The sequence below is a fragment of the Caretta caretta genome, chromosome 3, assembly GCF_965140235.1.
Source record: "Caretta caretta isolate rCarCar2 chromosome 3, rCarCar1.hap1, whole genome shotgun sequence".
Classification (NCBI taxonomy): domain Eukaryota; kingdom Metazoa; phylum Chordata; order Testudines; family Cheloniidae; genus Caretta; species Caretta caretta.
The window spans coordinates 21,903,737-21,930,381 of NC_134208.1; the positions used below are offsets into that span (position 1 = coordinate 21,903,737).

Consider the following 26,645-nt stretch of genomic DNA (forward strand, 5'->3'; position numbering starts at 1 on the left):
CAGGACTACAGACACCCAGTGCCGGACAAACATTTTCAACATACCAAGAACAAGTGCAAGAGCCAGGAATTTGTAGAGTCACCCTTTGAAAGCAAGCCAAGCAAGGTGTAGTCGTGGCCGAGTGGTTAAGGCGATGGACTAGAAATCCATTGGGGTCTCCCCGCGCAGGTTCGAATCCTGCCGACTACGGGTTTCTTTTGGCTTCTTTTCCCCTTTGCAATTTAAACAAACGCCCTCATGGGGCAGAGCAGCCGGAAAACAGGCCGGGAGAGCGACGCCTGCCCAGCACGGAGTCCCTGCGCGGCAGCTGGCTGCTAGCCGGGGAGCGATCGCGGGACTCCGAGCCGGGCCGGGGGCGGCAGGATGCAGCAGGGCGCGGCGCCGGCCGTGCTGGTCACCAGCAGGTGAGGCGGGCCGCCGGGCGGGGAACTTTCCCCGGGCCCGCAGCGGGCAGCTGCCGCTTCCTTCGCCGGGGCGCCTCGCTCCTGCGGCCGCAGCCCGCGCTGGGACACGGCCCCGGGACTCCCCCGCGCCCGCGGGGCTGCGGCCTGCGCCTCCCTTCCGCGGGCTCTGCCCCGACCCTGCCCGGGACTCGGTCTTGGCCGGACAGGGATTTGCGGGGGCTGCAGCGCCCTCCTGCTGGAGCCTCCCGCCCCAAGCCAGGGCAGCCTCGGCCGGGCGCCCCGCCTGAGCGCTGCCTGCGGCCACCCCCGGGCCAGGAACTGGGCGGCCGCGGCAGAGCCCGGTGCCCCCTCTGTGCCGCCGCGCTGGGGCCTCGGCCGGGCCTGGCTGCCAGGCGCCCCCCGAGCTTCTGGGCTCTCCGGGGAGCCGCTGGCGCTCTGCCCCGGGCGGAGGAGGGGGTGGGCTAGGCAGCGCTCGCAGCAATCAGCTGTGATCCCTTTCCACAGTGCCAAGGGGGCACTGCGGAGGTGGGTGATGATCTGAAGGCGATCTGACCGCCTGGCAGTTCTGAATTGCCTCCCTCCCTCTGAACAGCTACCAGGCCAGCTTCCTGCTCTTGAGACTTTCTCTTTCCCAGATAGTGTCACCATTCTAAAGCCTGGCCCGCCTGGGAGGTTGTTAGTTCCTTTACTAAAAAGAAAAGGAGGACTTGTGGCACCTTAGAGACTAACCAATTTATTTGAGCATGAGCTTTCGTGAGCTACAGCTCACTTCTACACTTTCCACAGTATGCATCCGATGAAGATCTTTTTATACACACAAAGCATGAAAAAATACCTCCCCCCACCCCACTCTCCTGCTGGTAATAGCTTATCCGGTGGGGGGAGGTATTTTTTCATGCTTTGTGTGTATAAAAAGATCTTCTACACTTTCCACAGTATGCATCCGATGAAGTGAGCTGTAGCTCACGAAAGCTTATGCTCAAATTAATTGGTTTGTCTCTAAGGTGCCACAAGTACTCCTTTTCTTTTTGCGAATACAGACTAACACGGCTGTTACTCTGAAACCAGTCCCTTTACTGGTATCCAAAGTTATGGGACTGGCAACAAACTCTTGAACTTCAAAGGTTTCAGCGCTGACCCTTGGGTTCTGGGCTCTGCAGGTGAGAAACACAAACCTGTGGCAACAATCCGTCTCTTTCTGTGCAGCAGGACTCCCTTCACATTAGCCTGCCTCTGAATAGCTTTACAGGCAGGTACCGCCAGGCGATGGTTCTGCAAAGCCTGTTATGATGCTGCATGGCAATGCCAGCAATGCCTTCTTAATTGGTGTAAAGTAATCCATTTTAATTTCTGCCCTGCTAGGAATTCTGGATGTGAGATTACAAGTGAAAAATGTGTGGCTTCTCTTAAAATGTTCGAGGTTCTCTGCAGCTGTAGAGTACAGCTATCTACTGCTATAGAGTAGTGTATACAGTCATCAAAATTATTTATTTATAACCATGGAGCTGGGAAGAGCACAGGCTGCTTTATGGCCTTCTTTGTGACTGTAGGTAATTCATCTAAAACAATTTTACAAATGGGTGATTCGACAAATAATATCCTGAAAGTAACCATTGCTCACTCTTCAGTAAGGGCCTAATCCTGCCAGGGGCTGAGGGCATTTGGCTGCTCCTCAGTCAAAAGGATGATGATAATAATAATAATAATAAAAATAATTAATATAAACCTAATTTTTTATAAGAAAAGTTTAGAATTTGTAGAACACAGCAGAAATTGCTGAGTTCCTAAAATTGTGGGATTGGCATGTTTGTTTCCACGATTGTTGGAGAATATGTGCAAGGTGCAGTAGAAATACCATGTTTTTGTTCTGTGTTTGTACAGCACCTCGCACAATGTGATCCTGATCCATGAGCAGGTATCCTTGTTGCAACCGTACAAATAATAAATAATCTTGTAAATTAAGTATAGGGAAAAATCTGCATGTGCTTTTAATAGTACCCATTATCAGATGTGCGTAGACCAGCCTTCATCTTTATTTCTGTTTACAGTCTACTGTAAGCTTGGTGATATTTAACTAGGCAGCATGCCTAGTGGCTTGAGCACTGGTCTGGGGCTTAGGAGACCTGAGTTCTGCTTGTGGTTCTCCCACTGACCTAGTGGGTGAGCTCCATGCCTCAGTTTCCCCATCTGTAAAACGGGGTTAGTGATACTGCCCTCCTCTGCACAGTACTTTGAGATCTACTAATGAAAAGTGCTATATAAGAATTATTATTATGTTCTATATGTAAAATACATTAAAAGGGGAGTGTTAACTAGTGGTAGGAGATTAACAAACACAACAGATTAACATTGTACATTCCTCCCCCTTTGCTCTTTGGCTGTTGTTCCATCACCTGCCTTATTTCAGCATAACTCCAGCTGCCCTCCACTCCACTCCCCTTTCTTTTCTCATCTCCCTTCCTTTGTTTTTCCCTTTAGCCCTCTCTCCCTTCCCTTCCCATCTCTTCTCTCCCCCCCCAACAGCTTTAATGGATATAATACAATGTACAATCAACAACACCCCATAAAAATCATAATAAACTAACAAAAAATCATGGCACTAACATGTTGTTTGTGAACCATCACTCTGTTAGCTCCGCTTGTATGTTCTGTTGCCTTCCACCACCCCTTGTATGTCTTGTCTATTTAGGCCCCCAATTCTGCCATCATGCTTGCACTTAGCTTTACTGCTAGGGGCATCATTTCAGAACTATTATGGAAGGGGGAGAAGGAGGCCAAAGTTGTGTCAGTATATAGAACATTATATGTGATTATATCATATCCTGCAAAGTCTGGGCAGGATAGAGTGGACGATATATTGGCGCATATAGATCCCGGACAAGTCTGTGTGGGGGACCAAGGTCTGGTGGCAGGCAATTGCCTCCCTTGTCCCATAACAAATGATGCCCTGTTTACTACTATGATAGTCCCACTGATATCAATGGAATGACTCATGGTGAAGTTTAAGCATTTCTCTAATGTTGCAGGGTCGGAGCCTTGGATTGTAAACTCTTCTGGGCAGGGATTGTCTTTTACTCAGTCTTCAGAGTAACAGCCGTGTTAGTCTGTATTCGCAAAAAGAAAAGGAGTACTTGTGGCACCTTAGAGACTAACCAATTTATTTGAGCATGAGCTTTCGTGAGCTACAGCTGTAGTGATGAAGTGAGCTGTAGCTCACGAAAGCTCATGCTCAAATAAATTGGTTAGTCTCTAAGGTGCCACAAGTACTCCTTTTCTTTTACTCAGTGTAATTATAGAAGGCTGAGCATGGTGGGGCCCCTGGGTGCTACCAAAATTCAATTAATAACAATATTGAGAGAGCCAAAATGTCCTAGGGACATTCATTTTGAAACTTTTAATTCAAAAACTTGAAAGTCGCTTCAGATAATGCATCTGCCTGAATTTCCCTGCCAATTCTTGTGGTTTTAGGATCGCAATTTCCTAATTAAAAATAAATAAATAAATAAATGAAATTCTCTCCCCTGTTACTGTGGGAGAGATTTGCCCAAATAACAGGGAAACTGCACCTGGGAAACAATGATGATGAATCTGACCATACGCAAAGTGCTGTCAAAGGCACAAAGTTAACAAACTGCAAACAAAAATATCATTCCCCTCTCTAATCTCTTTCCATTATAGTAATCTTAGCTGTTATTTCTGACAATATGAAAAAAGCCCAAAAATCAGTGTGATTTTTTTTTCTGGGCGGGTGGATAGCCCTTTAAGAACTCTGATTCAGTAACCCTTGTAAAACTAGTGTTTTGATCCCAATACATAGAAGTCAGTTGTTATCTTAATATACAAGAATGTTGACTAGCTGCTAGATTTCATCTAGACAAAAGAGTTGTTCCATGGACTGAGGAAGCTGGAATAATGGTAGATGGTTTGTCGAAACATTTTCCTGTTCTTATTGTTGGGGGTGGGGAGAGGGAGAACAGATCGCTTTATGAATCTGCAATATAGAGATGTGTCTAAGGATTTGTTACCAGAAACAGAACTTAGTCAAAACTACCAGCCTGCTGAACTGTTGACTAACTCTTACTGCTGCAATCTGAGTGAGTAAGCATTTGGGGAGTGTTGTCTCTAATGTAAATCCAGATTTAAAACAAAACAGATTTTACTGTCAGATGTCCCTTACTCAGCATTGTTGGCTGCCACTGATGGAGAAGACACTCCAAATAACAGCCATAATTTATATGTGAGCGAAGCAATCTTTTGTGCAAACATCTAAGCAGTATGGGCAAAATTCTGTTTTCTTACATCAGGACAACCCTGGTAAAGTCAATTCACTAGTGTAACTGAGAACAGAATTTGGCTTGATTTTAAAATGAGTCTTTGCCAGTGTTTAGAGGGAAAAAAAGGGAATTTGGACAAGACAGAATACCACATAAAGCATATAACATTAGGTACCTAGGGTGAAATCCTGGCCTCAATGAAGTCAGTGGGCCTAGGATCATGTTCCTTTTCAACACGATCTGTAAAGAGGGGTGGGTAAGAAATTGGGCTAGTGTGCTTGGGGTTTTTTTTGTTTTTTTTTAAATGATTTATAAAGAAACCTCAGTCTTTTTGTTTAAAAAAAAATTCAACTTGGTTTTTACATTAGAAATTATGTCTTGTCTACTCTGGAAAACTCATCAGTATCTAAAGAACTAGTTCAATTATGACATCACATTAAAGCACACAGGGAAACCTGACATGTTGAGAGGGGGAGGGATTTGTAGTTAGATTATTTAAAACTATTTCTTTTCTGTTTTTTTTTAAAGCACATTTAAAACTCTAATACCTAATGAACACTTGGAAGCCTGCCTGTAACAATTGAGGTGTGAGAATTTATAATGAACATCTCTGAGCCTCAAGAAATTCTCAGACAAATCCAGGGAAGACCGGATTTGTCATTCCTGTTATTTTTAAGGGTAAAAACAAGGAGGAAAAAAAAATTAATTCAAAAGAAACTCAATTTTTTACACATACACCCCCTTTTTTATTTCACTTTTAAAAAACAGGCAGGGAAGGAAAAACAGGGAGATGCGTGTTCAAATAATATTTAGTGCTATTGATTACAAAAGCACCACTTGGTGGACCAAATTCCTTTTTGGTGGTAGTGTAAAGCTAGAGTTACACTAACAGTGTCAGTGGAATTACTGTAGATTTAGCCTGCAGAAGAGAAGAATGAGGGGGGATTTGATAGCTGCTTTCAACTACCTGAAAGGGGGTTCCAAAGAGGATGGATCTAGACTGTTCTCAATGGTAGCAGATGACAGAACGAGGAGTAATGGTCTCAAGTTGCAGTGGGGGAGATTTAGATTGGATATTAGGAAAAACTTTTTCACTAAGAGGGTGGTGAAACACTGGAATGTGTTACCTAGGGAGGTGGTAGAATCTCCTTCCTTAGAGGTTTTTAAGGTCAGGCTTGACAAAGCCCTGGCTGGGATGATTTAACTGGGAATTGGTCCTGCTTTGAGCAGGGGGTTGGACTAGATGACCTTCTGGGGTCCCTTCCAACCCTGATATTCTATGATTCTATGAGATGTACACTGGTGAAATAGGAAAACATCCCCATCTCTGTGCATAGTGTTTTATTTTCCAGCCAGTGATACTACACTATCTGTTTTGTTGAACACAAAGTTTGGCCCTTATAAAATGTCTTGCTTTCTACCAGTGAACAAGGGGTGTAATGGGATGCTGGCATTCCCTCTTCAAAACTATTGTAGATAATTTGGGGTAGCTTCTCAGATATGGAACCAGGTGGGAGATAATACTGTGGATCTTAAAATGGCAGAAGAAGAAAACAAGTTGGAGTGGGATTAAATGAGCATATTGATTGTGTTCTTGTCTAACTTTTTAAGCATTTTGGAAAATGTGTATGTTAAAGCATCTGCCAAATAATTTTAATTTTGTCTTGTGCAAAACATTACCTTTGTTCTTACCAAGCCAGGTGTCGCTGCTCAGTAACATTTCCTTGATCTGTTGGACTTTACCATTTCCAAACAGTTTCATCTTTGTTTCTTTTTCTCTTTCAACAAACATAGTTATAGGTGCATTATCTGAGTACTGTACACAATCTTAAATTATGAACATTTTGACACTAAAATATTGTTAATTGTTTTATATTAAACTTTCTTAATTTGTTTTGGCAAACTGAGATAAAGCTGCTCATGGTCTCATTAATATAGCTTTCTTTTGCTTATGACATGATCCCTTTTTCATTAACTCTTAGGACAGTGGGTAATCTTTCACTCTATACATTCTTATCTGAAATGTCATTACTGCTACCATCTGGGTCTTTGCCTACTTAGCATTTACTTGGTAAAATTCTTCTTTGTATAATACTTGTGCTTTTCTTTCTTTTTTTAAAGTTACGTTGAAAAACTAATCATGCTATTTCTAGCATCAACTTTGGATGCTTACCCTCACGGTATTGCTGGTTTCTGTACAGCACTTTGGCATAATTGAAAAGTGTTATCGAAATGAATTTCAAATGTAGGGCTAGATCCTCCGCTGATGTAATTTGGTATATCTCTATGGCAGTCAGGGGAGCTACCGCAATTTACACCAGCTGAGGATTTACTCCATGGTTTTTTTTTTATGCATTGTGCGTACACATAGTGATACAGCACATACACATCTAGCCATTCTTTTTCTCCCTTCTGAAATACAGTGACTTACTTAGGGCTTGTTTAGATTTGAAAAACTACAGTAGCACAACTTAAGCGCTTCACTGTAGACACTCACTACAGCAGTGGTCCTCACACTTTTTCCATTGCGCCCCGCCCCTTACCCATAATGCAACCTGTCCGCCCCCACTCCCCCGAGCTGCAGCTGAGAGCGGAGCTGGGGCTGGAGCTGGGGACTGAGTGGTGCTCCCTCCCTGGCCTTTGTGGAGGCTGGTCCAGGTCCCGCCGCCTCCTCCCCCAAAAAATATTTCCCTGCGCCCCGCTAGGGGGGCACATGCCCCACAGTTTGGGGACCAGTGCACTACAGTGATGGGAGAGATTCTCCCATTGGCATAGTTAATCCACCTCCCCGAGAGGCAGCAGCTAGGTCAACAGAAGAATTCTTCCATCGACCTAGCACTGTCTACACTAGGGGTTAGGTTGGCTTAACTGTGTTGATTTTTCACACTCCAGAGCAAGGTAGCTGGGTTGACTTAACTTTTGAGTGTAACCTGGCTTTAGAATTTTTGCGTGTTGACCTACACGTAGGTACAGCCTTTCTGGGACTATCCGAACAGCCGGAACATAGTGCCTTGGTGTATACTCTGGAATTTGTAATGTTAATGAAAATACTGTACTGTACTGCACGACTTAGTGTACTGCTTTTCCCAAAACCTCCCTCCATTAATCCTTAACCATACTCCACCACAAAACAATAAAGAAGGATCTTGAGAGCACTATCATATTCACATTAGAGAAAGGAAGCTCATTGGCTAGGGCACTTATCTAGGACTCAGGACATCCAAATTCAATTCCCTTCTCTGCCACAGACTTCATGTGTGACATGGGCAAGTCACTTAGTCTCCCTGTGCCTCCCTAAGGATAAAATCGGGAGAATACCTCGTAGGGGTGTTGGGAGGGTAAAGACTGAGAGGCACTCAGATACTACATTAATGGGGCCATATAAGTACCTAAAGTAAATAGCTGTCTGCTACTTAATCTGTCTAAAATATCTTGCACTTGCCTTTTGTCTTAATGGATAGGAGATCAAAGTACAAATTACTGTTGACCTATCACTCAAAGGTAGACACATCTGAGGTAACAACTGTTTAACTAAGCACAGCAACAGTGTACAATGATTAGAACAGGAAGATGAATGATACTCTTTTTGGAAAGTGAATTGGAACATCTTTCATGTCAGATGGATGCCTGGTATCCTCACTGCTCCTATTTGCTTTTGAAATGGTGCCGTAGTAACTGAAGATGGTCACTGTGGTTCTGTTTGGAAGACGAGTTTCTTTTACCTGGCAATAAACAATTTATATTAATAATATCTAGCATCAGCCCAGCTAAAGTTTGAATCAATTTCTGATTAGCTGGTAGTTCTCAATGCTCTTCTTCATCTTAGCTGCCTCGTTCACTTTATGAGCTTCAGCACAATTCCAGTGATCTGAAGAAACCTCTGAAGCACGTAAATCGATCAGTGTAATAAGAGGGAGGGAGACACTTGGAAAGAAGCAAAAAGAACTATGAAATGTGACCTGTTTCCAAACACGTGGCCATACTGGATAGCAAATACTTAAAACAGAGGCCAAGTTTGCAAGTCCCAGACACAGCTGTTGTTTTAAAATCTACCAAGTAATGTGTAATCCAGTTCTTCTGCAGGCCCAAGCTCTATCAAAACACTAACTTGTCAGTAGGTCTGGCTTTATGATTTGTGGACCCTGTGTAAAGGCAGGGCCCCAAGCTGTCAGAAAGGGAATGGGCTGGCTGATGAACTGCAGAGTTGAGGCTTTGTCTTCATTGCCGAAAGGGAGGGTGTGTATGTCTGGTCTACAATAGAAAATTAAATCAGCTCAGCTTGAAAAATCCATATACCCACATCCAAGCCAACCTAACCCTTGGTGTGGAGAGTGCTAGGCTGACGGAAGAATTTTTCTGTTGACCTAGTTACTGCCTTTTGGAGAGGTGGATTAAATACAGTGAGGGGAAAATCCCTCCCATCACTGGAGTGAGTGTCTACACTGAAGCACTACCGTGGTGCAGCTGCACAGTTTAAAGTGTAGACACAGCCTGTGTGTGTGTTTTACAGTGAGATAACTATTGCACAATAGCTATGTCACTGAAAAATCTTAATAGAGACAAGGCACTGTAGTTTTTACTGCCAGGTAGCTAGCACTCCCCACCCGTGGTTGACCTTGCCTAGTTGCCATGGTAGAACTACAGTGCATTGCCTCCATTAGGACTTTACAGTAGGATAGCTGATGCACGTTAGTTATCCTATGGTAATAACACACTTTTTTTTATCTGTAAAGACAAAACCTTAGAATCTGAATCTCTCTTTGGCTCTCAAGCACATGTTCACATTGTGTCTCAGGCTGTCCCTGCTTTCAAGCAGATTCCTGTTTTTCCTATCAGTGTTCCTTATTCCCTCCTTACTCAGGCAGAACTCTCCAGGTGAAATGCTGGCCCCTTAAAGTTAGTGGCAAAGCTCCCATTGACTTCAGTGAGGCCAGGATTTAACCTTCAGCCGTTACTGTGGACTTTGCCTGAGTATGCAGTGTTGCATAGGTCTCGTGAATTTTAGCCAGATGCAGCTCTGCTTATAACTCGAGGTGCAAAATCCAGGGCTCCTATTCTCCTGGCCCAGAATATGAGTAACTGTCACTGTAGTTGTAGAATAAATAATTAAAGTTAGCTCAAATTTGGTTAAAGAAATATGTGGTATAAAGAAAGACCTTGAAAGTAATGAGTTATAAAGTGAGAAGGAATGAAGTAGGGAGGTTGTCTGGTCCAAAGAATCACTGATGAAATAAGGGGAAATTTCTAAAAAGAAGGGCTCTGACTGATAGGGGTGACTGCAGAGGCTTTAAATAAGACAAAGAGAATTTGTTGTAAAAAGAGCCACCGTGGGCTTTCCCACCCCACATACCAGCATTATCTCCAACACTGGGGCCTATGTGAATGTGGGTGCAAAGGAAAAACTATTGGTCAAGAAGAACGAGGGGAAGAAATAGGGAGGAAAGGGCTTAGGGAGAAACGCTGTTGTAAATTGTATCTGGTTTAAGACTGGAAATAAAAGTGAACTGTCTCAAATTGTTTTTTAGCTGAAGTCAGTAATTGGCAATGACATTGCCTGTTTAAGGGGTATAAAAAGTAAACTCTTAAAAGGTTCATTACTAATACCTGCTTGAACATGTTGGAGCCAGCCACTATGGGTCTAAGCACCACTGGGCTTAGCCCTTTTGCAAGTATCTTGATCAAAGTCTTATAAATGTTTTGCTACTGTTTGAATGCAGTAAATTGCTTGTTGTTTATTGCTTATTTTTTGGGCTTTTTAAGCATGTTTAGAGCAATTGTATAAATACCATTCAGGCTTTGGATTTAATAAAGGAATTTATGGTTAAATTAGTGTCATGATAATATCCTGCATAATAATAATAAATATTTCCAACAGTAATCAATGGAAGTTATGTGTATACCAGAGAGGAGGACTGGGCCTAGAGGTCCAGTCCCGTAATTCACTGTGGCAACAAACAACCTTTGCAGCAATAATGTTGGTTGCTTTGGCCCCCGTGGTGTATGTTTAAAAAAAAAAAAAAAGTATTCTAAGATATCTGAGGGTTCAAAGCAGGCAATGCCACAGAGGCTGAGGCTGATGGTCCTTTCTCCATCTCATCTGTGGGTGGAGCATGCTGAAGGTGAGCAAATGGCAGGAAGTTCATTTGTGCACGTTTAGGTGATGTGGCCGTGAAAATCTGTAGACCTGCTTGTGGTGATTTGCATGCTATGAAAAGTGGTTTTGCTTTGGTTAATTGGAGTTGCTGTTCCTTGCAAAGGGGCAGGCATTTTAAACAGAGTAATACAAAGTACAATAGAAGGTATTTCTCAGTAGAATAGAGGATGATTAACCTTGTCACAGATAATCTCAAATAGTATAAAGTAGAAATTTAAATGTAATATATATTTAAAGGGGGCTTAGGTGCTTCTGAAATGGGAGTTAGGTGCTGATCTGCATCTTTACGCACCTAAATACCTTTGAAAATATGACCCTTCGGCTAAAATCCTGTGGAGGTTAGTTAGCAACATATTGGAGAAGTTTCTTTTGGCTGCAGCAAATTTCAAGTTTGCGATTAAAAATGAATGCAAAATACTTTTCAGTCTTGATGCTAAAGTGTATGGGTTTTGCAGTGTATCTTGTTAAGCTGAGTATAGTCAGTGCTGCTTTAAATACTTAAATGTTACACAAGCAACATTTGTTATTTCTTTCACAGCATAGTTGGTGGTGTCATATTTTCACTAGATAGCAATGGTTTAAGGACCAAATTTAATTCCAGCTCCAAAGCCTATTAAAATGGGAGTCTTTTTATTGAATTCAGTGGACCTTGGATCAAGTGTTCTTTGAGGCAATCTATAAAGGTGTTCCTGTCAGTGCTGTCTATATTTGAATCAACATTTTGTTTTCGTTCTTAGGGAAGTTCAGAATGCTCACACAGGGATAGACTTGTCAGTGCCAGAGTACCAGGAAATCCGTGGGAAGATGATGTCTGGCCATGTGGAATATCACATTGTAGCTGTTACCCGACTGGCTGCATTCAAATCAGGAAAGCACAAACCTGAAGATGTGGTTCAGTTTATGGTAAGTAGTTAATCATTGCTGTGTTTGATAAAGAAATCTTTTGGGGTTTTTTCCTCTATCAGCATTTATTATTTTTATTCTGTTGTAACATTACATGTTTGATCATATTCATAATCTTCAATATGACAGTGCAGTCTGGGCTGTTACCAAAATAACAATACTTTGCATCTATAATTGTGCTTTTCAGCCAAACATTTCAAAGCACTTTACAAAAGTAGATGAATATTGTCTCCACATAAGACATGGAGCACAGAGATTTCCTACCCTATCTTCAACATCTTCTGAGGCTACCTATGCTCCCCAAGCTGTTCTCGCTAAGTAATAATGTGATTTATTGAATTTAATATGTACTCTTCAGTGAGATTGGTCTAATTCCCTGTTTATTGTTAGTCATCCTGGCATTTCACCTTTCCTGGGGAAGTCATAAAGTAAAGCTGATTTATAGGAATGGAATTTTATCCCATCAAATATTTTTTGCTCAGTTGTCCTCCGACTTTGTTGGAAAATAGTTTGAGCATGTGGAAGTAATTTTAAACCCTGAGTTTATAGGGTGGTAAGGTATATGCTTCACGTTTGGTTTACTGTTATTATTTGTATTACCATAGCGCTTTGGACTTAGTCGTAGACTAGGACTCCATTGTGCTAGGTACTGTACAAACACAGAACAAAAAGATGGTCCCTGCCCCACGGAGCTGACAATCTAAGTATAGAACAGGCAGAGGAGTAAAATGAGACATTATTGGTCAGCATGACAGGCAGTGATCTCAGCACACCAGCAGCCTAACCATTGTCAAATTTTTTTGTAGACATCATGGCAAAGAAGAGTTTTGAGAAGGTTTTGAAGAAGGATAATGAGGTGGATTTGTGCAAGTTTGTGGGGAGCACCTCCCAAAAATGAGGGGCAGCATAGGACAAAGCATGAAGGTGCTAATTTGAAAATGTAACAAGTGGGCAGTGGAGGCTGGATCATGGGCCTATCAGAGTCAGGAGTCGACCTTTTGACAGAGAATGAGAGATGATAGGTAGGATGGGGATAAGCTGTGAAGGGCCTTGAAAGTGAAAGTTTATGTTTGATGTAACAGAGAAGGGAGAAGCCAGTGGAGGGAATTATTTTGGGGAAGTTTGGCCTTCATTATATAGGACGTCAGACTAGATTATCACAGTGGTCCTTTCTGGTCATGGAATCTATGAATCTGTGATTCAGGGAGATGGTGACATGAACAAAATGATGGGATAGGAAAATGATCTTTGCAGCAGCATTCTGAATAGACACGAGCAGGGCAAGATTGCATTTGTCTAGTCCAGAGAGGCGTAATCAAGACATGAGATGATAAAAGCCTGGATGAAAGTTTTAGCTGTGTGGATGGATAGGAAAGACTGCATGTTTTTGAGTTAGCTGATGTATTCAACAAAGAGAGTATTATCTGTAGTTAGTCAATTGAACTGATTATTTCTGGTCATCATGTCCTTCAAGGTTTTCGAAGTATTAGAGCTCATCCTCACACACTGAGTTTTTATTCAGAGGTTGGAAGAGGAAAACAAGCTTTCCTGATTTTTCAACTCCCAACTAGTTTCCTAACTATGAATGAACAAGTCATTGAACTGAACTAGTTGAATAAACTGAAATGAAGAAAATAGTTTGTCTAAACCTGCAAAAGAGGCTACTGCAGCCAAAAGCTGGTTTCACACTTCATAAGAATGTAAGAACAGCCATAGTGGATCAGACAAATGGTCCATCTAGCTTAGTATCCTGTCTTCTGACAGTGGCCAATACCAGACGCTTCAGAGGGAATGAACAGAACAGACAATTATCAAGATATCCATCCCCTGTCGTCCAGTCCCAGCTTCTGGCAATCAGAGGCTAGGGACACCCAGAGCATGGGGTTGCATCTCTGACCATCTTGGCTAATGCCTATTGATAGACCTATCCTCCATGAATGTATGTAATTCTTTGTTGAACCCCATTATAGTTTTGGCCTTCACAACATGCCCTAGCAAAGCATTCCACAGGTTGACTATGCATTGTGTGAAGAAGTACTCCCTTTTGTTAGTTTTAAACCTGCTGCCTATTAATTTCATTGGGTGACCCCTGGTTCTCGTGTTATTCTAAGTTATAAATAACACTTCCTTATGTGCTTTCTCTACACCATTCATGATTTTATAGACCTCTATCATATCCTATTTTAGTAATCTCTTTTCCAAGCTGAAAATTCCCAGTCTTTTAAATCTCCCCTCATATAGAAGTTGTTCCATACCCGTAATCATTTTTGTTGCCCTTCTCTGTACCTTTTCCAGTTCTACTGTATCTTTTTCTCCATCCTAATCTAGAGAAAGGTCCGAGTTGAAGATGACACCCAAGTTATGGGCCTGACTGGCAGGTAGGATGGTGTTGATATTATTACTGATTGAGAAAAGAAGTAGCAGACGGGGCTTTTGAGGGGCCGGGGAGATTAAGAACTCTGTTTTAGCCTTGTTGAAATTGAACTGGCTACTAGGCATTCACAAAGAGATGTCAGAGAGACCGGCCAAGAAAGAGAGAGGCCTGGAGTAGAAAGGCAGATCTGTGAATTGTCAGCATAGAGATGGTAGCTGAATGTGTGTTTGCGGATGAGAGTGCCCAGAGATAAGGTGTAGGTGGAGAAGAGAAGGGGACCAAGGACAGAGTCCTGTGGAGCCCGCACAGAAAGTTGGCAGGTGGATGAGGAGGATCATCTGAACAACATGCAGAAGGAGCAATTAGGATGGAGAGGACAAAATCATAGGAACCAAGGGAGGACAGAATTTCAAGAAGAGGAAGGTGGTCTGTGGTGTCAAAGGTGGCTGACAGATCAAGGAGGATGAGGATGGAATATTTGTTCTGAGCTTTGGCTATCAGGAGGTCATTAGAGACTTTGGAGGCCGCGGTTTCAGCAGAGTGAAAAGCCTGGAAGCCAGATCGGAGAGGGTCTAGGGTGGAATTGGAGAAGAGGAATTGCAGACAACAATTACAAGCAGTGTGTTCAATGAGCTTAGAGATGAAAGAGAGAAGGCAGATGGGGCAGCAGCAGGAGAGGCAAGTGGAGTCAAGGATAAGTTTTTTGTTTAAAATGGGAGCAACTAAAGCATGCTTGTGTTCTGAGGGGAAAGGGCTAGAGAAGAGGGAGCAGTTAAGCAGAAGAGTAAGGGAGGGGGCTGAGAGTGGGTGCAAGGGAGATCTGGGAATGGGATAGGATCACTCTGACAAGTGGAGGGGGTTACAGGAGGAGAGCAGATGAGAAAATTCTGCATCTGATCAGAGGGAAGGTGAAGAGAGTTGTAGGAGGGGATGGGAGAAATGGAGGCGAGCCAAAGGGCAGGGGAAGGTCCCATTGTATGTTGTCAGTTTTCTCTTGGCAGAAAATGTTGAGATCCTGTGAGAGGGAGAAGAAGAGGCTGGAGGAGGGAAGGGTTTGAGAAATGAGTCAAAGGCAGTGAACAGCAGCCGGGATTGCAGGCGTGTTATTCATTTGAGTTGGAGAAGTAGAGTTGCTTTGCTCAGAAGGTGGCAGAACTGAAAGAGACGAATGAATTAGTCATAGAGGAAGTCAGCTGGTTTCAGGATTTCTGCCAGAGATGCTCTGCAGTGCGAGAGCAGGAGCAGAGGAAACAGATGTAAGGGGTTGGCAGGGAAGACCTGGTGTAACGCCGTCCGACCCTGGTCATCGGCGGGCGGGATCGAATCTGGGATCTCTGGAGCTAAATGCATGAGCCTCTACTGCATGAGCTAAAAGTCATATGGCTGTTAGTTCAGGCTGTAGAGCAGTCTCATTAATATCTCTCTCTAAATGGCCTTGGTGCCACTAGAGGGGACAGAACACCACACCCAGGAGATGTGCGGGTTACACTTGCAATGGCAGAGAGAGGCAAAAGAATCAAGGGTGGAGGAGAATGAAGCATGGAGAGGATTAATAATGATATCAGTGGAAGAGACTAGGGAGGGAGGGCTGAGAGCAAATGAGAAGTCATCAACACTGATGGACTGGAAGGCACAGAAAGGCTGAGTGACAGAGTGTGAGGGAAGGGGCTGATGGGAGATGTTGAAAGAGATTAGGTGATGGTCAGAGAGGGGCACCTTAGCAAAAGAGGGCAGAGACTGGTGAAGACCAAGTTGAGTGAAGAGCCCTTTTTGTGAGTGAGAGAGCTGAACAAGAACTACAGGTCAAATTAGGAGATGGGGTCGAGGAAACATACAGCTACGGGGTTGGATGGGTCATCAGCATGCGGTTGAAGTCACCAAGGATGAGTGTGGGAGATTGTGAGGAGAGGGAGAGAGAGAGCAAGGAATCAAAATCAGAGAAGAAGGCTGATGAGGAGGAGTTGGGCAATGGTAGATGACAGTGACATGGAGGGGCAGAGGAACAGTGAGAAAGAGGAAGAAGGAAGGTTTGGAAGCAGCAGGAACAGGAGAGGAGAAAGCCCTACAGCCCCACCACAGTCTGATTTAAGATGGGGACTGTGAGAGAAGAAGGGCCTCTATAAGAGAGGGCAGCTGCAGTGTCAGATGGAGGGATCCAGGTCTCTGTGAGAACCAGGAGCTGGAGGGAGGGAGATATGAAGAGATGCTGGATGGTTATGATTTTTTTAGCGATGGAATGGGCAAAGGGGTGGAGGTGGTGGTGGCATGTGGAACAGAGATGTCAATTTTCTGTCATATCCTTGGGAGATCATATTGAATTAAGTTTAAATATCTTTGGGGTCCATTGTAGTAAATGAATGGCTTATGTATTATTGTGGGCCAGGATTGTATGTAACCTCTCAAAGGGAGAGATGTGACAGATGTGAGACCCGGGGTTCTGTATGGAACAATGTGCCAGACAAGAATGGATTTTTGGAACAAAAAGTGTTAAGTGGTTTTCCTGGGGAATATCGAGGGCAGAGGTGGGAAAACTGTGGCCTGCAAGCCGTTTTAAGCCGGCCCGAGAGCTGCACCATGTGGCTCGGCCCCGCTCTGGCCGGAGCGCTGGGTCGGGGGCCACACCACATAGCTTGGACCCGTTCCAGCGAGGGCGCAGGATTGGGGGCTGCACCAGTGGCTCGGCCTCTCTCTGGCGCTGGGTCAGGGGCCACACCAGGCAGTTCAGCCCCACTCCGGCATTCCAGCCGGGGCACAGGGTTGGAGGCAGCACCACACGGCTCTGGGAAGCCACGGCATGGCCCTGCTCCAGCTCCTATGCTCTCCAATGGGAGCTGCAGGGGTGGTGCCTGCGGATGGGGCAGTGTGCAGAGCCCTCTGTCCGTGCCTCCATGTAGGTGCCAGAGAAGGGACATGCCACTGCTTCTGGGAGCCGCTTGAGGTAAGCACCGCTTAGAGCCTGCACCCCCTGAGCCTCTCCCCCTGCCCCAACTCCTGCCCCAGCCCTGATCCCCCTCCCACTCTCCAAACCCCTCAATCTTAGCCCCACCCCAGAGCCCCCGCCCCCAGCTGAAACCTGCACCCCTTCCCATACCCCTGCCCCAGCCATAATCCCTCTTCTGCCCTCCAAACCCCTCAGTCCCAGTCCAGAGCACCCTCCTACACCCCAAACTCCTCAGCCCCAGCCCCATCCCAGAGTCCGTACCCCCCCACACACCCCAACCCCAATTTTGTGAGCATTCATGGCCCGCCATACAATTTCTATTCCCCTGACGTAGCCCAAAAGTTTGCCACCCCTGATCTAGGGGGAGGTGAATGCAAATTCCCCAACTCCGATTATGCAAAACCCCAGCCTTTTGAAGCTACGTCCTGGGGTAATGAAACAATTCCACACTCAGTGCCTCGGTTGGTGTGCAGTAAATAAGACGTGGGGCCACATCTTGCTGAAAAGAAATATTGAGCATCCTCCTATTTGCACTTAATGAGGCAGGGTGAAAAAAATAGCATGTGATCGTGTAACTATGTCATAATACTGTGGCACAAGATTGCAACCTTAATTACATCTTAACTTCCTATTTTTTGAGTGCTTGACTTTGCAACCTGGGATTGGAATCTCTGTAAAAGGAGTTTGTTAGTTTGTTTGTTTGCTTTCTCTCGTGTCCTTTCAAAGCCTGCAGTTGTTTCATTTCAAAGGCCACAATGCCAGGCCTCCATTTTCTCGTAGTATGAAGAAGTGCTTTTTTAAAATGGAAAACACAGTTTAAATGTGCATACTGTAAAATACTGCAAAATGAAGAGTTGTACTCAGAAAGCTATCAGGCAGTGAGTTAAGGATACACCATGTCTTCTGCACACTGAAATCCTTGTGAACAAAAAGCACAAGGGCGTAAGTTTGGGACGAGGGCTTTGTTGTGGGGTGTGCCTGTCCTATAATGCCCCCTGCTGACCTAAGGAGGCCCTGCAGGCACTCCCTGCTCCAGGCACTCCCTTAACAACAACACAGCTGAAAGGGGGATGTAAGACAAAATTCCCCTGACTGAGGTACTACTTTATTAAAGCCAAATAACCTTGAAATAAGGTCTCTCCCCAGGGGATCAGGGGTTGTACAGCCCTCCTCCTTCTTGGGGCTTGTAGTTTCAGTCCTGGGCTCTCTGGCCAGAAGTCTCTCCCTTTGGGCTCAGGGGTTGCACAGCCCCCCTCCTTGTGGCCTGTGGACTCTGGGAGTTCCTCTCTCTTGGGAGAGGTGGTCTCTCTGAGAACACTTCCCTGAAACTGAGCCCTAAAGGCCTTTTAACAGGCCCAAATGTACCTTATTCAATTAACTGCCTATATGGGCTCTTTAAATTAGCTTCTCACAGTAGCGGGGGGAATGGGGGGTACTTAACTTCACATACATCTTGATGACTTCACTGGGATTCCTCATGTGTATCATTTGTAGGGTTGGAGCCAAAGTTTCAGTCTCCACCTTGAACTTCTGGGCAGTTTTCTTACTCTTCCAGCTATTTCAGCATGTTTTTATTCATGATACATTTATGAATGTGTTTCTAGCAACAAAATCCTTCTTAGAATCATAGAATATCAGGGTTGGAAGGGACCTCAGGAGGTCATCTAGTGCAACCCCCTGCTCAAAGCAGGACCAATCCCCAACTAAATCATCCCAGCCAGGGCTTTGTCAAGCTGGACCTTAAAAATCCTCTAAGGAAGGAGATTCCACCACCTCCCTAGGTAACGCATTCCAGTGCTTCACCACTCTCCTAGTGAAAAAGTTTTTCCTAATATCCAACCTAAACCGCCCCCACTGCAACTTGAGACCCGGAAGTTCAAGGTGGAGACTGAAACTTTGGCTCCAGCCCTACAAGTGATACACATGGGGAATCCCAGTGAAGTCATCCTAAAGTCTCCTTAAAGTGCATGTTGTCTTTTCAAAATGAATATTGTAAATAGGACCCCAGTCATGCAAATACATTTGTGCTTAGTTTTATTCACGTGACATGAGTAGTCTCTTTGAAGTTGATTAGCCAGAGACTTAAATGGTGTGAATTAGTATAATTCTATTTAAACCAATTATGCCAGTTTATACCATCTGAGAATCTGGCCAAAGGATACTACTCACATGAGTAAAGTTAAGCACGTGTATAAATGTTTGCAGAATCGGGGCCTTGAAGAATCACAAGTAATTGGAGAATATTGTCTGAACCACGTATTACAGCTTAATAGTATTGATTTTTATTTATTTGCTAGAATAAAAAAAGATATTTTAGATATTTAATCCTGAGACTGGTACATGATAGACTATTCCAGCAGAGGGCACTTAAGCACTGTCTCAAATTATTTTGCATGATGTAATAATATGCAGACTTTCAGGTAGCAGATTAGTATGCTTGGGTTAGAGTATTTAGCACATTCTGTGTGCTGTATTGCACATTATGGTTGGTTGTTGTGGGAAGCCCACAAGGATTTTCAATGGTTTAATTACTAATAATGTACCAGGGTGCACATTTGCTCTAAATTCAATAGTATAATTAAACACAAATTGAGATTTATGAAAAATTTGCACATTTGGTTTGCATAGGAAGATTAAAATTTTCTGGGGTGAAGAGAAAAAAAGTAATATTTAAGGTTTTTTTGTCTCATCCCAATGCTCAGTTTTGAATTTGAGTGTAATATTTTTGGGGTAGTTCTATGGATTAGTTGCTCTTTCATATTAGTTAAATAAATTAACTTGCTACTTATTACAGTTAATTCTACATTTGACATATTGTGCACATCACTGAAGAACAGTATCTGTTCTTTTGGAAAAAGAAAAGGAGTACTTGTGGCACCTTAGAGACTAACCAATTTATTTGAGCATGAGCTTTCGTGAGCTACAGCTCACTTCATCAGATGTTTACCGTGGAAACTGCAGCAGACTTTATATACACACAGAGAATATGAGGTATTCTCTGTGTGTATATAAAGTCTGCTGCAGTTTCCACGGTAAACATCTGATGAAGTGAGCTGTAGCTCACGAAAGCTCATGCTCAAATAAATTGGTTAGTCTCTAAGGTGCCACAAGTACTCCTTTTCTTTTTGCGAATACAGACTAACACGGCTGTTCCTCTGAAACCTGTCCTTTTGGAGAAGAAACAAGGAATCTCCTCTCCCCACTACACTGCAGAGCCTATGCCCCAGCCCCCTAGTGTAGATGCAATGTGTGCCAACAGAAGGAGTTCTGCCAGTAAAGTGTAACCCTTCTACCAATGACCTTAGGCAGCAACAAGGGCTGGGTCCTTATTTTAGGCAGGGGATTCTCTACAGTTTCTTAATTTTTGGCTCGAACGTCCACCAAGTGATCACTACCAATAACCGCTCTGAGTACCTTTGCTAGGCAAATCTGTGCCCACTTGCAAGCACAGACATTTAAACAAACAAACTTCATTGGGGGGGAGGGGAGGGGGGGAGGGTGAAGGGGGGGTGGTGGAGTAGAAAAGGGAAAGGCCAGGTTGAATGGGACAAATATTTACAATTTCACACCTTCCACCACCGTTTACCCCAGGGTGCATAAGTCACAGTCCCAAACAATTGGACCCTGAATGGCTGATGCAGTTTGTTCTGCCTTCCAGCCTCCCACTCTCAGTTCATGGTTCCCCAGCTTCCACACTTACAGTTTGTGATTCCAAGAGTTCAGGAAAATCAGAGTCCCTGTTTCGTAGGCAGCCCTGGGGCTCTACCTGTCCTGCTTTATTGCTTTCAGCACCTAGGACAGGCAGCCTCATCGGAGTCGCTAAGCTGACACAGACAGTTGCTACAAATCTCTCTGCTCTCGCTGGAGTGCTCTCTGTTGCTCTCACTCTGCTGCTGGAAGCTGTGACCTGTGCGTGAAACCACCTGCTGCTTTTCTTTGCTTACTGAGTGCTATGGCTGGGTCCAACTCCAACCTTGCTTTGCCTGCTGCTCAGGTGACCAGAACTGCTGCTGGGCTCTGGGTTCTGCTTGCCGCTGATGGAAACCTTTGGTGAGCTCTGTTCACATAAGGCAATGACAGGTCTTACAGAGCAATTTCAGATACAAGGGGTACAGTGGTTTTAAAAATCCATCAGAGTCCCTACCACCTAATAAGGTGTTCCCAGCACAGCATGTCCAGCCTTTGTACTTCTATCCCCTGGGTCTGTCTGTCCCTGGGCTCTTACCCCACCCCAGCAAACACTGGTTTAATCAGGGTGACTCCTACCCAGTCATTGTCTAGGCTTTGTGCAGGTGGGTTCCCAACAGGGTAATCTCAAAAATATGGGCCCCAAGTACAAAACTTTGTCAAATTATACCCCCGTGTCCCCAAACTACCTGTTGTTTATATGTAAAGGAGATACTGTCACTCAGTTGATGGCCCTTGTTGTCCAGCAGATGATAGCAGAGAACACATTAATATTTAAATGAGGTACTGCCTCACTCAGTCTTCTTTGTCTGGCTGAAGTAAATGTAGATCAACAACTATAGTATTACATTAAGATGGTTAAGCCAGATAATTGTGTCTAGAGTAGCAGAGTGTATTGCTGTCATGGCTCCTTTGTATTTGTGGGCATTGGGTTGTTGTATGTTCCATGGTCTGTTCTGTGTGGCCACAGTCGCACGCTGGAGAGTCTTTAATTTTCCATTTGTGCAGCAAGTATCCATATCTGCCATGGTTTGTGCAGATACAGTTTAGGGTTGCCCATGAGCTTCACGGGAGACCGAAGCCAGGGATCTTCCACACTGGGTCTTTCACAAGGTGTCCATTTGTGACTTCTTGGGAACTCCATTCGGCTTTCCAAGCTTCATCAGGGTTGAAGTTGCATTGTTGAAGGTTAAATGCATGGGTCCAAAAGGGCTTACACAACTTCATCGGTGGTGAGGGATGTTGTTAAGGTCCTGGTGGGTGGGAAGACATTCGTTTTCCATGATCCACTGGAATTCCCAAAGTATTGCGGCATTGCGGTGAATGGATGGGGGAGCAATGTGCAACAGTACTGGCAGCCATGGCGGTGGGTCGACTTGAGGTTTCCAGTGATGCACCACATTGCAGTGTTCAGTTGGACATCAACAAGTCGAGTATGGCTACTTCTGATCCATACCAGTGCGCAGTACTCGGCTACGGAGTACAAAGGGCCATCGTTGATGTCCGTGACACTGATGCTCCCCAGGTTGTGCTTGCCAGTTTCTGGACCAGGTTGACCCTTGGTCTTTGTCACGCAGTGAGCTCCCCTTGGTCTCCAGCAGGTGGCATCAGAGAGCTCACTCAATTATGTCCCTTCTCTCATAGGCTTCAGGCCACGGAGTTTACAATAGGAACACCACCTCCCCAAGCAGCTGATAGGTGCCCTGCTCTGTTGGCATAGCTGCATGTACTCTGGGTTTTTTGTTAGCATAGTTATGTCAGTTAGAGGGTGGGGTTTTCTACAGACCCTCTGACCGACGTAACTATGTCCATATAAATTTTAAATGTAGACCAGGCGTCTCTCTCACACTCACATGATTTTGGAAGGGATTCTGGTCTGAAACCCTCTCCTGTAAGCTTGTGGCACTTAGCTAAGGATTAATGGGTAGTGACTCCAGAATACCAATGTGGCCATTCCTTCTTTCTTTCACTTTTCTGTTGATGCTGTTTATCAAAAGGAGTATCCATCTATCCTAGGTACCTCTACTACCTGGATGCTCATGTGCATTTAGATCCCACCTACAGACCTGCCCCTGCAGTGCTCACAGGAAGTGAGTCTAAAATCCTAGTCAATCACTCCTCTGGGCTTCCCGGTGTATTCTGTCATCTCTTCTTGTCTTGTTTAGATTACATGCTCTTTGGGATAGGTCTACTAGGGTTTCATTATTCAGCACCAAGCACATTATTCAAATAATAAATAATAATATAAAACTTTTTAAACTCACCACTTCTGGATGATAGTTCCAAGTGGCAGCATAATATTAACCTGAGGGTGTTATTACATAAGTGTCCTTGGTAAATCTCAGTTTTGGTTCCTTTCTGCTTCTGTGCTTCGGTTCTGTGGACTTTCTTTTATCCTGGGGCCAGTTACAAATGTTTTGTTCTCTTTCCTATACCCTGAGGCATGGGGCTTGATTCTCCTCTCATTTATTCCAATGTAAATTGAGAGTCAGTCCTTTGAAGTCATTGGAATTACATGAGTGTAGAACTAATAATAAATTGCAGGAGAATGAGGTGCAAAGGGGTTGGACTGCAGAAGAGGAGCTGATGAATAATTGCTAGACAAGTACAGCATTCCTTTTTTTAATTACTTCAAACTCTCTAATTGCATCTATCCACATAGATTCAAAGGTTGTTTTTTTTTTAAGGCCAAAAGGGGCCATTTTCATAGAATATCGGGGTTGGAAGGGACCTCAGGAGGTCATCTAGTTCAGCCCCCTGCTCAAAGCAGGACCAATCCCCAACTAAATCATTATAATCATCTTCTCTGACCTCCTGCGTAACCATTCACCCATTCATTCCTGTGTCAAGCCCATAATTTCTCTTTGAATCAGACCATATCTTTTAGAAAGACATCTTGTCTTGAATTAAAGACTTCAAGTGATGAAGAATCCATCAGATCACTAGATAAGTTGTTCCAGTCATTAATTACCATCACTGTAAAAATATTTGCCTTATTTCTAGTCCTACTTCCAAACATTGGTTTTTGTGATGCCTTTTCTGCTAAATTAAAGAGCCCCCTACCATCTGAGATCTTCTCCCTATGTAGGTACTTACAGATTCGTAGATTCCAAGGCCAAAATGGACCATGGTGATCATCTAATCTGACCTCCTGTGTAGCATAGGCCATAAAACTTCCCTCAAATAATTCCTATAGCATATTTTTTTAGAAAAACATCCTGTCTTGCTTTAAAAATTGTCAATGATGGAGAATCCACCACAATCCTTGGTAAATTGTTCCATTGGTTAATTACTCCCACTGTTAAAAAGTTACATTTTATTTCTAATCAGAATTTGTCTAGCTTCAATTTCCAGTCATTGGATCATGTTTATACCTTTCTTTGCTAGATTGAGGGCCCCATTATTAAATATTTGTTCCCCATGTAGATACTTATAGACTGTAATCAAGGCACCCCTTAATCTTCTGTTTTGTTACGCTAATAGATTGAGCTCTTTGAGTCTGTCACTATAAGACATGTTTTCCAATCCTTTATTGTTCTTGTGGCTCTTCTTTGAACTCTCTCTAATTTATCAACATCATTCTTGAATTGTGAGCACCAGAACTGGGCACAGTATTCCAGCAGTGGTCACACCAGTGCCAAATATAGAGGTAAATTAACCTCTCTGCTCCTACTTGTGATTCCTACTTATGTGTTCCAGGATTGCATTAGCCATTTCGTCCATGTACTAGGAGCTCACATTCAGCTGATGACCCCCAAATCTTTTTTCAGAGTCACTTCTTCCCACTGGAGGTAGTGATAAGTTCTGAGGTTCTGTGCTGGTTATCAGGTACATTAGCAAATGTGGCAGACATTCAGGCACCAACAGCGTAGAGCAGCTACCTACCAAGGTTGGCAAATCTGCCTTAAAGAGAAGCAGCAAACTGGGAAAAAGATCCATGCAGCTTTTTCCATTAGGATGCTAGCCTGGAGACGTTCCTACTTCCTGACCTCTCTCAGGGCAGGCAGCAAAGAGTCTGTTTGTAGCTGAATGTTAGGGGTCTGTGCTTTCAAAGAAGAATGTCCTGAGTTCTGATCCACGCCGTGTGCAACTAGCTGATGGCCATGCTGTCTGACTGAATACTGTGCTGGATTTTTATTTCATTACAGTAAGGGATCACAGTAATGCTGTGTGGTGAGCTACAAAGATGACAAGCTGACACCAAGCCAGATGGAAAGCTTTTTGGTACTGCATATTTTACACTGAGGCATCCAGGGGAAATGTTTCGTGGAGCATAACTCCCTGCCTGTTTGCGGTCTGTCTTTCACTCTTCTCTGTTCATAAACTAATCCAACATGCATATTTCATTACAGGTCTCTAAGAAGTACAGTGAGATTGATGAGTTTTACCAAAAGCTGACCGCCCGCTACCCACAGGCATCTCTTCCACCATTACCGAGGAAAGCTCTGTTTGTTGGGGAATCTGATATCCGAGAACGAAGAGTGGTGTTCAATGACATCATGAGGCTCATTGCCAAAGATTTGGAACTCGCAACAAGTCCTGAATTATTGGAATTCTTAGGTAACTAAAATAATTATATTGCACATGCACTCAGACCCCCCCCACCCGTTAAAACGATATGAAGTTAAGCATTCAAAAGTTAGGAAATACTAGAATTATGGTCTCCTGTGCAACCTTAATTCAGCCCCCCGTGTGCATATGCATTATGGTACAGCCTTTAATGACATGATCGCATGCTATTTTTTCCTTCCCTCATTCATTGCACAGGATGGACCTGCTCTGGAGATGAATGAGGGCTGCATATTGAAGGAGGCTGTTGTCTATAGACCTTGCTTTATTTGTTGCTGAAGTTGGAAGATGTGTAGTGAAAGAGACGGGACTGCAGGAAGAGAAAGGATGGTCTTATGGTTCAGGCAGTTGAATGCCGCCCTGGAGAACTGGATTTTGCACCTGCCCCTGCCACAGGGTACCTGTGTGATCACTTAAAGCAGTCTTTTCACGAGTGGTCACTAATTGTGTGTTCCTCATTTTCTGGATGCCTGACTTGAGATACTGGGGTCTGATTTGCAGAAATTCAGAGCACTCACAGCTGCAATTGAAGTCAATGGGAGCTATGCCATGAACATATAAAATGCTATATAATGCTCTGAAAAACCAGGCCTTAGGCATCTCAAATTGGGCATCCAATATTAATGAATGCTTTTGACTCTGATCTGTCTGTGCCTCAGTTCTCCACCTGTAAGCGGAGGATAATACACCCACTTTCCTTGCAGAGGTGTTGTGAAAATCAATTAATTAATGTTTGTGAAGCACATGGATACTAGAGTGATAAATGCCATAGGAAAGCCTATGAGGAAATTAATAATTCTGTCTTCATGGTAGGATTTGAACAGTGTGCAGTAAATAAGGTCTGGGGCCACACACTGAACAATGAGAAAAGACAGTATTGAATAGCTGCTCCCTAAATGAATGAAGCAGAGGGTCCTGTGGGAAAAACAGGATGTGACCATATAATTAAAGACTGTATCATAATGCATACTCATAAGGGGTTGCACAGGTAATCTTAATTCTGGCATTTCCTAACTTTGGGGTGTTTGACATTGCAACCTTAATAATGTTCTTATAAACACAGTATTTTTGTGTGTAATTTTCTAGGTTTTTTAAAAAGCAAATTGGAAGATTATCTGAAGAGTTGGAACCTTTACATCCACTGCACAGACATCTGCCACTTGAGCTAACAGAGTAACTGATAGCAGTAGTAGGCCCTTATCCTCTGTGTGGACCAGCAGTAGAGGGGGATGCAACACTTTGCCAGAGGCTTTCATAGATATTTTCTGGAAGCAGAGGAATGATGAGACTTGGGAATTTTGGGTTCCGTTCCAGGTTCTGGAGTGGTGCATGCTCTAAT

General features: G+C 43.8%; 1 protein-coding gene and 1 non-coding gene across 2 annotated transcripts in view; both read left to right on the top strand.

The window, feature by feature from the left end:
• The first annotated feature begins 107 nt into the window (after positions 1-107).
• Positions 108-189, top strand: TRNAS-AGA (transfer RNA serine (anticodon AGA)). Its single transcript has one exon. It is a non-coding gene; the product is annotated as a tRNA-Ser (tRNA).
• Positions 190-223: 34 nt separating this feature from the next.
• The window catches only part of HS1BP3 (HCLS1 binding protein 3), a 79,964-nt gene continuing 53,542 nt past the window's right edge, over positions 224-26,645 (top strand). Inside the window, exons 1-3 of the mRNA XM_048845607.2 lie at positions 224-404; positions 11,570-11,735; positions 25,090-25,297. Of these exons, the coding sequence (XP_048701564.1) occupies positions 364-404; positions 11,570-11,735; positions 25,090-25,297 (415 nt within the window). The 5' untranslated portion in view covers positions 224-363. The remainder of the gene's footprint in view (positions 405-11,569; positions 11,736-25,089; positions 25,298-26,645) is intronic.